Raw genomic sequence first — 15744 nt, 5'->3', positions numbered from 1 at the left:
GTATAGGTCGACTGCGGGACAGGACAAGAAAGCATATCAAAACTATTTTTCTCTCTGACTCCTACTTGTAGAAGGTTCGACCTTGTTTTACCTTGGGTGCTGAAGATGAAATGATATGAGCAAACAGATACGGTTTGCCTTACTTTTTTCGAATTCTGTTTCTTACAATGAAATCATTCTAACAATGTAGCCTTCTTTAAATCTGGGGATCTATAAGAGTTACTTTACTTCCGCCATTTTGAATTTCATGTCACATAGGTGGTATATTTCACCGTTCCCTTTCCATACATCCTGCTGACTATTCTACTGGTACGGGCCGTCACCCTACCCAACGCTCTTGAAGGCATCATCTTCTACCTCAAACCAGATCTCTCAAAACTGAAAAATAGTCAGGTAATAGAACTAATATTTCATTGTTTTATTGAATACAATTTTTATTGTACCTTCTTATGTATCGATTGCCTCTTACTTTATCGTGAATTTCTAAGCGCTTTACTATTATAGTAAAGCGCTTATAAAATTCCCGATAAATTAAGAGGCAATCGATAAATAAGAAGGTACAATAACAATTGTATTCAATAAAACTATGATCAGATAACGCAGAACAATGATTACCATAGCTAGATCTACTGGTACGCACGTATACGTTTCAAGGAATATATCCCTGTGCATTCCTCATTTTCATCACTTGGGTTGAGTGCAGCATTATGTAGACAAATTTCTTGCTATATAGATATTTGAGCCTACGACCCTCTGGGTCAGTGAACTGTTAAACCCCGTGTGTATAACTTGTAAGACTTGCGGGAAAAACCCGTCTCACTGAAAGAGAAAAGGGAAATATAAAACGTAAAGAACCCCACCACCCCTACTCCTTCTCCTCGATACCATTCTTCCTGATACATGTACATCTTCACTTCCATCTTGCTATCTTCCCCTCTTCAATTTTATTTCATCCTCAGCTCCATCTCTTCTTATTCCTTAGTATACTGATCTCCATCTTCATCCAACTTCCCATCTTTCTGCTCTTTCTCATCCTTGCTCTAATTCTACTCTTCCGTTTGATTTCTCCTATATCAAGGTCTGGTTAGATGCAGCCACTCAGATATTCTTTTCCAATTCTCTGGGTCAGGGGGTCTTGGTAGCGTTGGGCAGCTACAATAGGAAAACGCACAACTTCGTCAGGTATCCTAATTGATGTATCCTAATTGATGTATCATTTCTTTACTACAGTGTACCTCAGTCACGTTGTATTATGATTATGATAATAGCATAGTAATTTATTTAGATGTGAACTACGTACACTCTAAATTGCAGGGATTTAAAAAATGCAGATGGGCTGTAATTAGGGACCAATCGAATTCTGGATTTATTATCAATACATAAAATTTATTTTTAAATCTCGAGGGATTGGAATGATATATAACATTTTATACAACGCCTATCAACATGAATTGATTATATACCACATGCATGTTCATATGCGCATGCCATGTCTGTACATGGTAGAACCGGAAACTAGTATGTGATTGAGGCTACCCCTGGTACGATATATGATATATATACCGAAACCATCGCTGGAACAAATACAATTTGGTCATGTACACTGTATGTTAATAGGTTATAACATGACATCAAACAAAACATAAGAAAAATTCGATGTGTTATGTATTTCATGTACATAAAGGTTTGCTATGATTATGATATCAAAGAGAAAAATTATTCTGATTCATCATCTTAATATTATTATCAATATTATTTTTGTTATTATCAATTTCATTATCATTTGTATTAGTAGAAGTAGTAGTAGTATTGTCATCATTAATTTTAATCAATATTATTACTCCTACTATTATAATTATTATTGTTATTATTATTCTTATTGTTCTTATTATTTTACTTTCCTTATTTCTTGTTAGTTATTATATTAATATTTTATTTATTTACAACAATAACATTATTATTTATTATTACATTGGCATCAAGTATTGATTTGATTATATTTTTCATGCTTTAAAAAGGGACACACTGCTTTATTCTGCAATAAATAGTGCAACCAGTATTTATGCTGGATTCGTAATCTTTGCTGTTCTTGGATTCATGTCTGGTGTGCAAGGGAAACCGGTTGCAGATGTTGCGAGCTCAGGTAGGTTGGTATACTGAGAATAGTGATGACTTTTTTTTTACATTTGTGTTTAATTTATTTTGGTCCACTTAAAAGGACTAGAGGTTTAAAACATGTGTACGGAAATTTTGATTATACATACACACAAAAGGTATATTTGTTTCCTTGATCCAACTTCATTTCTTCACAACTTTTATACTTCTTCATTTTTAATACGTAAATAATCAATGATTGAAATTCATTTAACTGGTAGGAATTAAGCTCGGTGACCATGACAAGCGGTGATGCAATTTAAAAAAAATTTGAATGGACTAAATATAATTGGACTGGTTCATTTATTATCTACGTGTAATTTTCGTCTAATAGGAAATTGCGTTATCTCATAAACAAAATATTCAATCCGTATCTTATATCATATAACAGATCAAGGCTCATTATCTTTAATGAGTAAACAAGAGCATATAAAGTTACTTTACTTTGAAACAAAGTGGAAAGGTATTGATGTATAAGATATATCGGGTCAGTAAGTATTCTTAATGGAATCTGGGGACTATACAGCTCAGGGGGATACAGGATTTTCCAAAAGGGGGGTGCACATTTACCCGAGGATAAAAAAAAGCTTTTCAACTTGAACAAAGGACATTTCGTCCACGATAAAAAAAATTGACAAGCAAAAAAAAGTCTTCTTCACTTTCAAGGGGGGGGGGCACACTTCTATATTAACGGCATTTTTCATTACAAATTCTAATTGTGCCTCTCAAATGGGAGCACGGGCCGTCTTTGCCCCCCCCCCCCCCCCCCTGGATCCACCAGTGATACTGCTTTCAGACGAGTGAGACAAAATGGTTTACGGCATGAGGCGATTTTACCAAAACAAAAATCAACAGTTCAATAGCGCCATGAACTTCCCCCTCTTTTCATCCCAAATTCAAAGACTCAGTAGAGGTCAACCCTACGCGTTCAAAAAATAAAAATAGAAAACAAAACAAAATCTGAACCCCAAAAAGAGCAGTTTTGTGAAGAAGTATTAAACATCATAGGAAACCATATACATGTATGTCATTGATTAAAATATGGTAAAATGAATTCATAACTGTCTAAAAAATAATTACTAAATAATGTTCTTCATTATACAAGCAATACTGTAACAGCCAGGACTCAGGAGTACTGCTCAGTAAACATAAGGGACATACATTATAAACAAGATTTCGACATTTTTGGCTTCCCATGATAACCTGTATTCTCCAACTTTCTCTTAAAGGGAAAGTTCACCAACCACTAAGTTGATTTCATCATCATCCGTTAAAGTACAGTCCACCAGGTTGGTGTTTCATCGTACGTGAAGAGAAAAAAAATTAAACAAGCAAAACACAGAAAATTTCATCAAAATCAGATGTAAAAAAAAGAAATTTAGGACATGCAGTTTTAAAGTTTTCGCTTATTTTTCACAAAACAGTTACGTGTACATTTTGATCCATGTGAATATTGTGAGGAAATCGATGACGTCGCCCACTCTTTTTTAGTATGACTTTATGAAATATGAAATATTTTAAATTTCTCATTGTAATATGAAATAAAGTGTGATTCATCCCTGAACATGTGTGATTGCAATCCCAGTAACCTATTGGGGTTTTATGAAGAGTCTCCTTATTGTCAAATCTACAAAAATGAAATATCGTATAATTCAAACAATATAATATAATAAGAAATAATGATAAAGTGACATACACTCTAAAAAAGAAATGTTAACTAAACATTTGAAAGGTTGGAGGAGTGACAACATTTACCAAATGTTGCATTTACCACTTTAAATGGTTCTACCCAACACTTAAAATGTTGGATTCAGCTTTATACAAGGTTGGATGTAACATTTGGAAAAGGTTGTCACTCCTCCAACCTTTCAAATGTTGATTTAACATTCGATTTTTTAGAGTGTATCAGCTCTCTCATTTGCATACCACCAGATCTTTTTTGTCCTTTAGTATTTATTACATTAAAATCAATAAACAAACACAAACAATATATACAATTAGTTTCACATTTCAAAAGCTTTGATTTCATTGTACTGTTTTTCTGTTATTTTCATCTTATTACTCTCTTCAAGAAATCTTAAATTAGTGACTAATTCTCTCTTGAAATCTGACAACGTAGAAAATAACTGAATTTTTTTTAAGTGAACTGAGCCAGCATATAAACTCTATAAATCGTATATTGTGCGAAAACCAAAATTACGTTCAGAAAGCCCATGTTTTCATTTTCAACATCGTGGCCAATCAATAATGTTTTCTCATTAATTTGAATATTCATATTAAACTGGATCTTAATGAAATACCTTAGTTTCTGCCAAAATAAATTCACATGTGGACAATGCAACAAAACATGATCTAGAGTTTCAATTTGTTTACAATGGTTACAAGCCATGTCTGATGTGATATTCCATCGAACTAAATTCTCTTTATATGGCAAGGTCCGATGCAGCAATTTGAAATTATATTGTTTAACTCTGTTATTAATTAATTTTCCAAACTTAAATTTCAGCAATTTGCTCCAATCATATATGCTTCTGCAAGTGACAGCCTATCTTGCCAAAGATATAACACCGTTGGGTGTAAATTATCTTTAAATCTACAAAATATGCGTAGAATTGTTTTGAATCAATTTATCGTTTTGCATTGGTTAATCACCGTGATTCTCAAACTGAGCAGTGTTCAACTTATCGAACCAATGTTTTGGAAAAGCGGTTTTAATTTTAGCATATTGAAATAAGATACAAAGAGAATTCATCGACAGTAGGTCTGTAATACTTTCAGAGTTTTTCCATGATCCATTTTCAATTGAATGGCGTACTTTTACTATACCCTTATCGTACCATTTTCTGAAATACAATAACATGTTTTCATGTTTTATATTTCAATTATTCCATATGATTTCATTTTCAAATTGAGTTACTTCGAATATATTAAGGTAGTGAAGTTCAGCACATGAATTGAGTAAGTCTGTATAAAATGTAGGTAATGAATATTTTTTACATAAGTTAATCATGTCTGCTGGAGAACAGTTGAATTGAATGGATAACGGTACACCTGATTTTTGCAACCAAAACACACAAATATATTTCCATGGTGGTTCATCACCTCTTACAAATTTTGGTTACCAAGAAAGTGACAATCATGCCTAAACCCCCATATTGGGGTGAATTAATAGTGTAAGCTTTTTTCACTTTTTCTCTTTTAGACTTCCATAAAAATGAATGAATTATTTAATCAAGTTCTTTGATGTAAATTTGGGGCATTATGTAACATGTGCTTAAATATATTAATTGTGATATACGTAATATTTTGATAATATCTATTTTCCCATACTATGTCAAACTTCTCATCTTCCTAAGATTTATAATACGTTTAATTTTATCAATCTTGACAGACCAATTAAGGACATTAAAGTCATTTGCGTTCTTGCATAATACAACCCCAAGATATTTAATTGGTTCATCAGACCATTCCAAGTTGCATATACCACTTCTTTCATTATAATTTATATTAAGTGTCATTACTTTGGTTAGAATAATCCCCGAACGTAATACCATCTTGACTTACGACATTTCCTGCCTGGACGGAATTAACAAAAAGAGCGGTGTAATCTACTAACTGTGAGATCTTTAATTCTTTTGAAAACGGTTCTATGTGGAATGGAATCTTAATACCACTGACTTTCTTGTTTGACCTTATCTGTGACGCCATTTACTTCAACAACTAAAACAAATAACAGGGCCGATATAGGACACCCTTGCCTTACACCCTTTTCTATCTTAAACTGTTTTGAAATCCAACCATTATTTATTACTTTACCTCCAGCATTTTTATATAATACTTTAACCCATTGAATAAATGAATCTTTAAAATAGAATCTTGACAAGGTTTCGAAAAGAAAGCTATGTCTTACACAATCGAATGCTTGCTTGAAAATCTAAAAAAAAAGTACCAATCCTTGTTCTTCCAAAGTATTGCAATAATAACATACAATAATACAATAACATCTTGAACCAACCTTAAGTTATCTGAGGCTGAACGCCCCTTAAAATAACCCGTTTAATCAAAAGAAACAATTTCATGGATTACTCCTTGAAATCGTTGTGATTGGCCTCCAATTGTCTAATAATCTACTATCTCCTTTTTTCAATAATAGTGTGAGTATACCTTGTCTTTGACTTTCTGACAGACCCCCTTTGGCCTATCCCTCATTTAGACTGTCGATTAGCAATGTGATGATGATAAAAATAATAATATTAATGTTGACAATGATAATGATAATTATAATAATAATAATGATTATAATAGTAATAATAATAATAGCAATAGTAGGAGAGAAAAAAAGGGGAGTTGGAGGGAGAGGAAGGCAATCGCATTTAATATATTTCATATTAAGCACTTCATACGATAAAATATTGTTCTAAAAACGGCATGCTATTACACCGGCTTTAGCACATCTACGCTGATCAGGTGCCTGAGCATTCACGGAATTCTTCCCTACCGGATACCCATTAACTACACCTGAATGGAGAGTGGCAAATGTAGATAAACGCATTACTAAAGGACGCACGTTTTCCATTGGAAATTGAACCTCGGCCCTTTGGGGTTCAGTGCCCGGAGGCTTATCCACTGAGCACAAACACCTCTACATATTATTCACACCAAGAAGAACAATGAGACCTGCATCTCTGCCCCACCTAACGATGTTTTGATATTTTCATGAGTTTATAAAATAGATCCTCTAATTCCTTTATTATTAGCTGGCTTGGATTAGTTGAAGCTTCTCAATGAAAATGAAATTTAAAATTAAAAATCAACTTAAATTTAATTGATTCTTTTGAAAACATTTTGGTCCTAGTCTTTCTTATTTTGCAGCTTGAAAACAATAATACTCCACTCTGGCATGTGTTTGGTATCTTTATGAAGAAGAAAAATTGAATTGAAAATGCCCCTTTTCTCAAAATGATTTTAAAATACAAAACAAAGGAATTATGATCGAGAGCTGCAAGTAGGAATGTTCCCAAGGTGGCAAAACTCATATCGGACATGTCGGATATACTTTCTCTTGCCATGTTTTTATAAAAACAAGTACTTAAGTTTGAATAACATTATTTTGGTTCAAATTACGTTGGTTTACATGTTTTAGCATGTCTTAAACGTTTTACCCGGGGTCCAGGGTAGTGATCGACGTACACGAGAAAGTCCGTTAAACTCAAACAATTGTCCCTCTTTCCCGTTGAAATACCAAGACCGAAAATGATCACCTTCGACACTTTTCGGATGCTTGGTTACCATGGTTACTGGGAGTGGAGTAGTCTATGTTATTTGATGAAACAGGAACAAAAATATTGGCACTGAAAATGGTAGAAGAGAATGAATTTTCCATTTATTATCAGAAACTTTAAACTTTATGAACTCTTCTGTGAGGAAATAGTTGACTTCCCTTGAGAGTGCAATGGTGTCACTTTAAACAGTGAGCCGGCAGGTCCTCAAAAAGTTTTTCCGAGTGATATTCATGACTAGAAAGGTTTTGCATATATTCCTGTGAGCTGGGTGCGGACCAAAACACCTTTTTTTATTCAGCCATTGCTGCTCCAAATATAGATCAAATTTCATATGTTTGATAATCTTTATGAAGAAGAAGAAGAATCATTCCTGCATGCCATGTGTCTGAATTTAATAAAAGAATTTGTTATTCATGTTTAAGTGAAAATTCTGAAACACATGCTGCAAAATAATTTTCATCCCACAAAAGTTGTTATTTTTACACTTATTTTCTGTTTGAGCCCAAATGATTTGATATCATGATAAAGCTGAAGATCTAAGCTTTATTATGATATAGGATGTATATATAAGAAGATGTGTTTTAAATGGGTCAAGATCCACCTAATAGGTACATTTTGCAGCTTGAAAACAAAAATACTGCACTCTGGTTGGTCAAAGAAACTACACACCCAGCCAACATCCAACGGTTTCCATGCTGGGGTCTCTCCAAGGTCATACCGATCCCACTCACCATGCGGTAATCTCTTCAAATTACTCGCGCCTCTTGTGTTGAAACATTATCCAGCCAATCAGAACTCTGGATTTCATGCTATCGAGAAATTTCAGAAATATCGTCTTGTATCTTGATGGGAAAAGCTGGATCTAGACCCATTTCCAAAACGCCACGTATCAAGAGTGACATTGTGAGAAATTACAGAGAATAAGCTTTATGATGATATAAATAAACGTTTGCACCATTTGCAAAAGACAACAGAGGAAGAAAATCACGTTTTGAGACATCTTTTCATGCCTGAAATTCACTTATTTATCAAATTATTTAATTCAAAATAAATGATCAATATAAAAGAGTAACATTTACTATTTTTGATGGTGCAACAATATTCAATTTTACTTCATGGTAAGGTGTAAAATTCTTTGAGAAAGAAAGTCTCGCAATTCACGAGATTTTGCAGGGAGGTGAATGCAATAGAGGACTAGAACAAATCTTGCTAATTTGCTCATTAGCATAGGGACCTGCAGTCTGGCTGTAAACTTGTTTTGTTTAGTGTATTGGGAAGGAGTCAATCGTGTGCAAGAAATAATTCCCAAGTATGATCATGTTTATACATTACGAATGTTCGCCGCAACGGTTGCACTGCAATATTGCTGAATGGGTTATCTAAATATGGACTTACACGAGTATTTGGTCTATTACTTGGTCTACCCTCACAGGTCCTGGTCTTGGATTCATAGCTTACCCCGAGGCCATCACTCAGACACCCCTTTCCACTCTATGGGCTATTCTCTTCTTCCTCACTCTCCTCTTACTAGGTATAGATAGCCAGGTAAGTTTTCTCAAGAAGTCTGCTTCCCGCAACACTGGACTGAGGGTAATTTTTGTGATTATTTATTTTTATGATTTCAAATATTGAAAGAGTAGCCTACATTGTAGGCTATCCGATGATGCAAAGATTATTTCGAAATTTTAAGTAAAACTCAAATTATCGGCAAATCAAAAAGGGCATAATAAAAAGAAAATCGTCAAAATTACCCGTAAGTCCCCCTTTTTTCAGGAACCCGATTGTTTTCATTCTTTTCGAGCTACTCTAAAAGATACCTGCATATTGCGTAAATTTTTTTTCTTCACTTTTTTACAGTTTGTGTGTGTTGAAGGATTTATCACGACCGTCGTCGACCTGTATCCGAAAACCCTGCTCCGTGGGTACAGAAGAGAAATGTTCTGCGCAGCCGTCTGCGCATTTTACTGCATCCTTGCAATCCCTGTGGTAACGAACGTAAGTTTTCCCCCAAGAATATAATAAAGGTGGACTTGAACTCCCTAAGGTTACACGGGCCTAACTACAACTGGCAGGCAAAAGATATTCATTCGAGCCAACCCATAGCTCAATTTTTTAATCTGATATTGCTGATTGACAAAAATGAATGAATATGACTGACGATCTAACACTGATTCTAGGAAGGGTACCTACTGAACTTTTTCCAAATTGAAAAGATATATCACCACAATGGAACTATATTTTTACTGGCGGAAGAATTAGGGCCATTTTACTCTCTCAAGTGATGAATTTGATCCCGTCAGGTGTAGTCTTCATAAATTCATGAATTTCCTCCTTATTTTTTATAAATTCTTTTTAAGTGCCACTTTAACACACGAGTCTATGGGAAATGAATTAGGCCTGTGAAACTTATATAATATTCAACAAAATGGGAGGGTGAGTATGGACGCCTAATTAAAGTGCCAAATAGACAAGTGGTGGGATATTTAACCATACCACGTCGACTTTAATATTCTTATTAACTTTGTTAAGTTGACATGGAGTTGACATGGCGACATCTATGTTGCTATGTCGACTTATAAGTAGTTACGTGACGTAATGGTGAGTCACGTGACATTAATTTATGTATATATTTTTTTTTCATTAAGCATACAGGGTCATGCAGAACATTTAAAGTTATTATGTAGCCTATTCAACCAGGTCGGTGCCGTATCGAACGTAAACTAATAATATGAAAATGAGTTCACTGTCACACAATGAGAAACGACTTCATGAAAAATCGGAATATGAAATGCCAAAATTGATTTAACTAAGTTTCTTTAAAAAGATATTACTCAGTATTTCCCATTCTATTGAAAGCTGGTATTTACTTGAAAATTGTTATTAATTTAACCCAATCTATCTTTGCCATGGAGCGATATACATCTTTCAGCTATCTGTCTACTGTTCTTGTTGTAGCTTTGTTCTATTTTTTTTATTATTTCAATATTCATAAAATCATGTTTCATCGTACCATATTTACCCTAATTTCTCTTTACCAGGGAGGAATGTACATATTTCAGCTCTTCGACTACTATTCATGTAGTGGTTTTGTTCTACTATGGATCGCTATATTTGAATCAACCGTCATCGGGTGGGTGTATGGTAAGCTAGAAAAAAATCTAAACCTTATTGATATCTTGTAAATCGTGTTTATACCAATCAATTATACCAGAGCCAATCAATCAATGGTACTTGCCACGACTGTAGTCTAAACAATGTTTCATACCTTAAAAGCAAGTTTCCCCGAAACTGAATCGCAAATTTTCCAAAATTCAGTATTATTTCCTTTAATTTCTTTTTATTTCAATGTTTAAAGAAGTTTGGACAATAATATAGCAAGCCTGCGCTGTACATTTAGTTTTGACCGGAAATCAAGGTCTCTTTTGCAAACAGACTTCCAAACATTGGGACAAAATCGATAAGAGCGCGAAGCGCGAGCGGAACATTTAGGCTACATAATAACCTGAAAGATTTAAACTAGTTACATGCAAATATTGGGTAATTTTTAATTTTCGGATTCCCTGGGATTGCCTTTATTTATTTCCCCATTTTCCGATCAACAAGGTCAAGGTTGCTAGGAATTCGAGTAATTTCCTGGAAAATGGAGAAGCACTGATTTTCAATCTTAATCCCAGAGGGCGCCAGCTTGTTCGTGATTAGCCGCCTTGCCACGTTTCTCATCGTAATCTCAAATTTTATTTATTTATTTATGTATTTTTCTAGGTGGGAGACGTTTTATGGAAAATGTGACAGCAATGACCGGTATGAAATGGATCTCGCCTTACATGATCTTCTCTTGGATGTTTGCAACCCCAATATTTGCCGGTGTAAGTTTTTAATGCTTAACGTTCGTACAATTTACTTCGCAATTTTTTTTCTCTCTAATTAGCTTTAAAAAAATCATTTTTAGTACCTCTATACAACTTCAGAATACTTAACTTTGTACTGCTGCGAAGTAGACGAATGTGATCTTGAGTTTGAATAAATGAGAGAGTGGTTAGTAATTTTTCCTCAGATAAAACTTAACATTCGACTTTCTTTTTTTTTTTTTAAATGCAGATTTGCTCCAACAAAAGTTCTTATAGTTTGAAAAGAAGTACATGTACCCCCATTCATGTCATTTGTAATGTTTACACCCTTTTAGTATAATTTCCCCTACAACATGGCAAATTCTGATGAAAATATCTTGAATTTTCAATAAAGTGCAACATTCATGTAGGCCTTCTTCTGAAATTTGTCGTAAAAATTTCAAATTTTGGGGATCTGTTTTTGTCATCCTTCACGCCATTTGTCATAATTGAAGTGGCTGCTGGCCTTACAAGAGTAAACGAATAGCCATGTGAATGGATTTTGACCTTTACTGTAAAATTTGATTGAATTTACATTGATTTCTTATTGAGTAATAAAGGATTAAACTCAATCTCGTGAGGTCTGAAAAAAGCCCAATTCTTTTCATTGCGTCATTCTCGAGAACTTTCAATTGGGTGAACTTCAAAGCTCGATAGCTGAAAATAAAAATAAATATCAAGCATGGACCCATGTTATTTTTTTAATTCTAAAAATAACATGGATTTCATTTTAACTTTGGAACGTCCTTAACCACATTCAACTCTTCGTAAAACATCCCCATGGTATAGTTCCAAATTACAGAATCTATCACTAAACTTTTTTTCAGACAATCTTCTTGTATAGCCTGGTTGCCTACGAGCCATTAAAGTATGAGAATGAATACACCTACCCAGGTTGGGGTTATTTTATTGGCATTATGATGGCAGTTTCCTCTATGGTCACTATCCCCATCTTCATATTCTATCAGCTAATCTTCAAAAGTCAAGGATCACTGAGACAGGTATGTAATAAGGACTTTACGATTGCGGACGGGAACGGTCCTTTTAGCGGATGGTAGAGCAATGAAAACAAAGTTAGCATACTAAAGTCCAAACATACATACATAATACATACATACATACACCCGTACATACATACATACACACTATGCTTTGATCACTGCTTCACTAACATGTCCGAAGCTATTTGACCTTTATCATTGTTTTAATGTCATGTGCGAAAGACAATGAAAGAGATTGTAATCGATTTACTTGATCTAAATTAATGTTCATACTGAAGCAATTTAATAAAACCACGTGACGATTCGGCTGCTTGATTGGGATTAATTTTACATCATATTAAGTTCAACGATTGTTTTAGTCTTGCAGTACAGAGAAACTGAAATGAACTTCATATTTTTTTTTTTTTTATTATTCTTCTGTTTTATTTTTGTAGCGGTGGAATGCCCTCACTACGGCAAGCATACAGGATTTTCAGAGATCTCTGGACGAGAAAAATGAGGAGATGGTGGGTCTCAAGATACTAGAGGTCCGCTGAATAATTCCCTTGGATCTTAAAAGTGCACTTTGTGACCAGCTGATTTTTTTTTAATCTCAAAATTAGGTTAAACTTGTATGTATGAGTGTTTGTTTTTGTCCTCAAAACCATGAAACACACCACAATATACAATCAAAACTATACATTAGTAAAAAAAAAAAAATAGCGATAGCCTAATTTTAATAGCTATCTCCCAGTCGCATATGCCCAGTTGTTTCTGATGACTATTAATAAGCACATAGTACTGTACAACTAAACTGTGTACTCTGACATACATACTGTAAAAACTAGGCGAAAGAAATAATGTGCAAGTACAAAAAATCAAATTGCTTTCAATTCTAGGAGTTGCGTTTGACTGTAACTTGTTCTTCAACAGGCCCTTGAGCACTCAGAGCCTTCTCCGAAGAAGTATTTTTCTAAAAAGAAAAAAAAAATGTTGTAATCATCTTTTTCATTTTTTTTTTATAGTATCTTTGTGCATGAGACTTACGTTACTTTAAGTAAAGTATCAAAACTCATGAGCTATGTAGTGTTAGGGGTTGTTGCAAGAAAATATGTGTGATCAATTGCAAATATTCTGTCGCAATTTGACAACTGACAGATCATCGTTAGCTATAGCAAATCAGATTAAACTTCTTGTTTCAAGGAGCAGATTAGAAATCAATCACTAATTTGCAATTAACTACAAGACATATGATTGATTTAGGGACCAAACATTGACTTGCAATTGATCGCAAGTTTCTTGCAACACCCCATTAGTGTTAGTATGCGCTTCTTGGTTTAAAGTGCGATAATATTTTTGGGGTGTTTTTTATATTTTGATGAAAGAGAATATTACTATTTTATGCGTGATTTTTACGAGAGTTTCTCGTGGAGATAAAAGCGAGGGGTTCAACCTTGGATTCAATTCCATTGTAAAAGAGCGCCATCTCTAGTCTGCTAGCTTCTGTTTCGATCGTGAGTTTATTTTTATTTTTACATTGTGTTACTCTTTGAATGTCAACGGCAATAATGTATACAGTAATAATGACAATAACATTGCTGATTAAAGTTTGAAATATTACAAACATCACCCATGCATTGCTGTCTATTATCTTTCACCTTCCTCGTTTTTAATTGAACACCAGGCAATGCAATTTTTGGGTAAGTGTTCGGCTCATATCACTCCGCTGACTTAGAAAGAGTTGCGATTGTATGATTTCGAATGGGATTGATCTTGATTTGCATAATTAAGACAATCATTTCTATATCAATCGTTAGTTAAGTTTGATTTGAATAAATATCGTAAGACGTGAGCCTTAGGCTCCTTAGCATAAAATTTTGCAATCCATCGCTAACCTGCTTTGTCAAATCAAGATCGTTTGTATATACGCATTTTGCTGAAATGTCTTATTAGGAACCAATCAGAATTTGTTCTTTCATATTTCCAATACACCGCAATCCTTTGTTCTACGGGGCCGTGTCCATACCCATTCACAAATCTTTCTCTTTTCTTTCTAAACGCGATTATTATGAAGACACTACTGAAGTTGTTACAACTTTGGCAGCAATTCAGCGAAGAGGGCGCCATAATTCCGAAAGAATTGAAATTTCCACTTCCCCCTTTCTCTCTCTCAAACACACAAACACGCAAACTCACTTCTCCTACCCCCCCCCCCCCCCTCTCCCCCCCCCCCCCCCTCTCTCCCTCTCTCTCTCTCCTCTATTACTCTCTCTCCAAGTTTCTGTCCTTTTTTTCTCACATACATTTCCTCCCGCACAATCACACATTCTCCCCATCTATGCATACACAAACATGATCTTGGAACTACATGTCTTGTATTTCACATTTGAAGAAATCTCGTCAATAATCTATGTATTATTTTTATAATTTAAAATGTATGATATTTGACTGAATTTCAAATAATTTTCATGAAAAATGAATGATTAGCATTATCATAAATTATGTTGCGTTACTGTAAAGCGCTTATAGAGACTTATGATAAAGAAAGTGTTTAGCGCTATATATGCAAGTATGATTATTAGTATTAAGAATAGTTTTCAATATCTTTATGTTGTGGTCGTGATAACTGTGTCGTGATTAGTGTCGGGATAACTGAATCATGGTAACTACACTGTAAAAAAATGAAATGCTAATTTGGCACTTACTGTGCTTGTATAGTGACTGCACTACGAGTGCTGATTTTCTGGTTCAAATTTAAACTAGAAAATCATCACTCGTAGTGCAGTCACTATAAAGCACTAAGTGCTAAATTAGCACTTCATTTTTTAAAGTGTACGTCGTGATTGGTGTTGTGATAACTGCGTCGTGATTAGTGCATCGTGATAAATGAGTCGTGGTAACTAAGTCGTGTTATCTTTGTTATGATTACTGCGCCGTGATAAGTCCGTCGTGAATAGTGTCGTGATAACTGTATCCTGATAATTGAGTCGTGGTAACTGCGTCGTGATAACTGCGTCGTGATGAATTCGTCGTGGTATCTGCGTCATTATTACTGCGTCGTGAACAGTATCGTGATAATTGCTTTGTGATAACTGCGTCGTGATTACGGGGTCTTGATAACTGTGTCGTGATCAATGCATTTACATTTCTTAGGAAACCCATTTTGTTTACTGAGTCGTTTGGAAAGTCGTGCAAATAACTGTCCGAACATCTTAATAAAACGTCACAGATAACCGCGGTAATCTTCATTGATTATGCTCATAGTGCTTTTGATATATTTTCTTTTCGGTATGGGCATTGTCATTACTGTTTGTAAACATGTTATGATCTGCAGAGATCTAGAGTGATCGAGACACGATTCGCTCATATCCTTTGTTGACTAAATTTGTTCCTTTAAAAAGTATGCACATTTATGTTAAAGAAAAACACTTTGAAACGCTA

The 15744-nt window shown here is 34.4% G+C and overlaps 1 protein-coding gene across 2 annotated transcripts in view; it reads left to right on the top strand.

Annotated features, from left to right (window-relative positions):
* The window catches only part of LOC129275228 (sodium- and chloride-dependent betaine transporter-like), a 32154-nt gene extending 18219 nt beyond the window's left edge, over positions 1 to 13935 (top strand). For both annotated transcript variants that reach the window (XM_054912022.2, XM_064108612.1), the window contains 9 exons: positions 259 to 393; positions 1079 to 1182; positions 2019 to 2143; positions 8869 to 8981; positions 9294 to 9431; positions 10475 to 10577; positions 11199 to 11302; positions 12151 to 12324; positions 12759 to 13935. In XM_054912022.2, the coding sequence (XP_054767997.2) occupies positions 259 to 393; positions 1079 to 1182; positions 2019 to 2143; positions 8869 to 8981; positions 9294 to 9431; positions 10475 to 10577; positions 11199 to 11302; positions 12151 to 12324; positions 12759 to 12860 (1098 nt within the window). In that variant the 3' untranslated portion in view covers positions 12861 to 13935. The remainder of the gene's footprint in view (positions 1 to 258; positions 394 to 1078; positions 1183 to 2018; positions 2144 to 8868; positions 8982 to 9293; positions 9432 to 10474; positions 10578 to 11198; positions 11303 to 12150; positions 12325 to 12758) is intronic.
* The last annotated feature ends 1809 nt before the right edge of the window (positions 13936 to 15744 follow it).

This window comes from Lytechinus pictus, chromosome 13, assembly GCF_037042905.1.
Source record: "Lytechinus pictus isolate F3 Inbred chromosome 13, Lp3.0, whole genome shotgun sequence".
NCBI classification, from domain to species: domain Eukaryota; kingdom Metazoa; phylum Echinodermata; class Echinoidea; order Temnopleuroida; family Toxopneustidae; genus Lytechinus; species Lytechinus pictus.
This window is presented reverse-complemented; position numbering and strand designations above follow the sequence as displayed.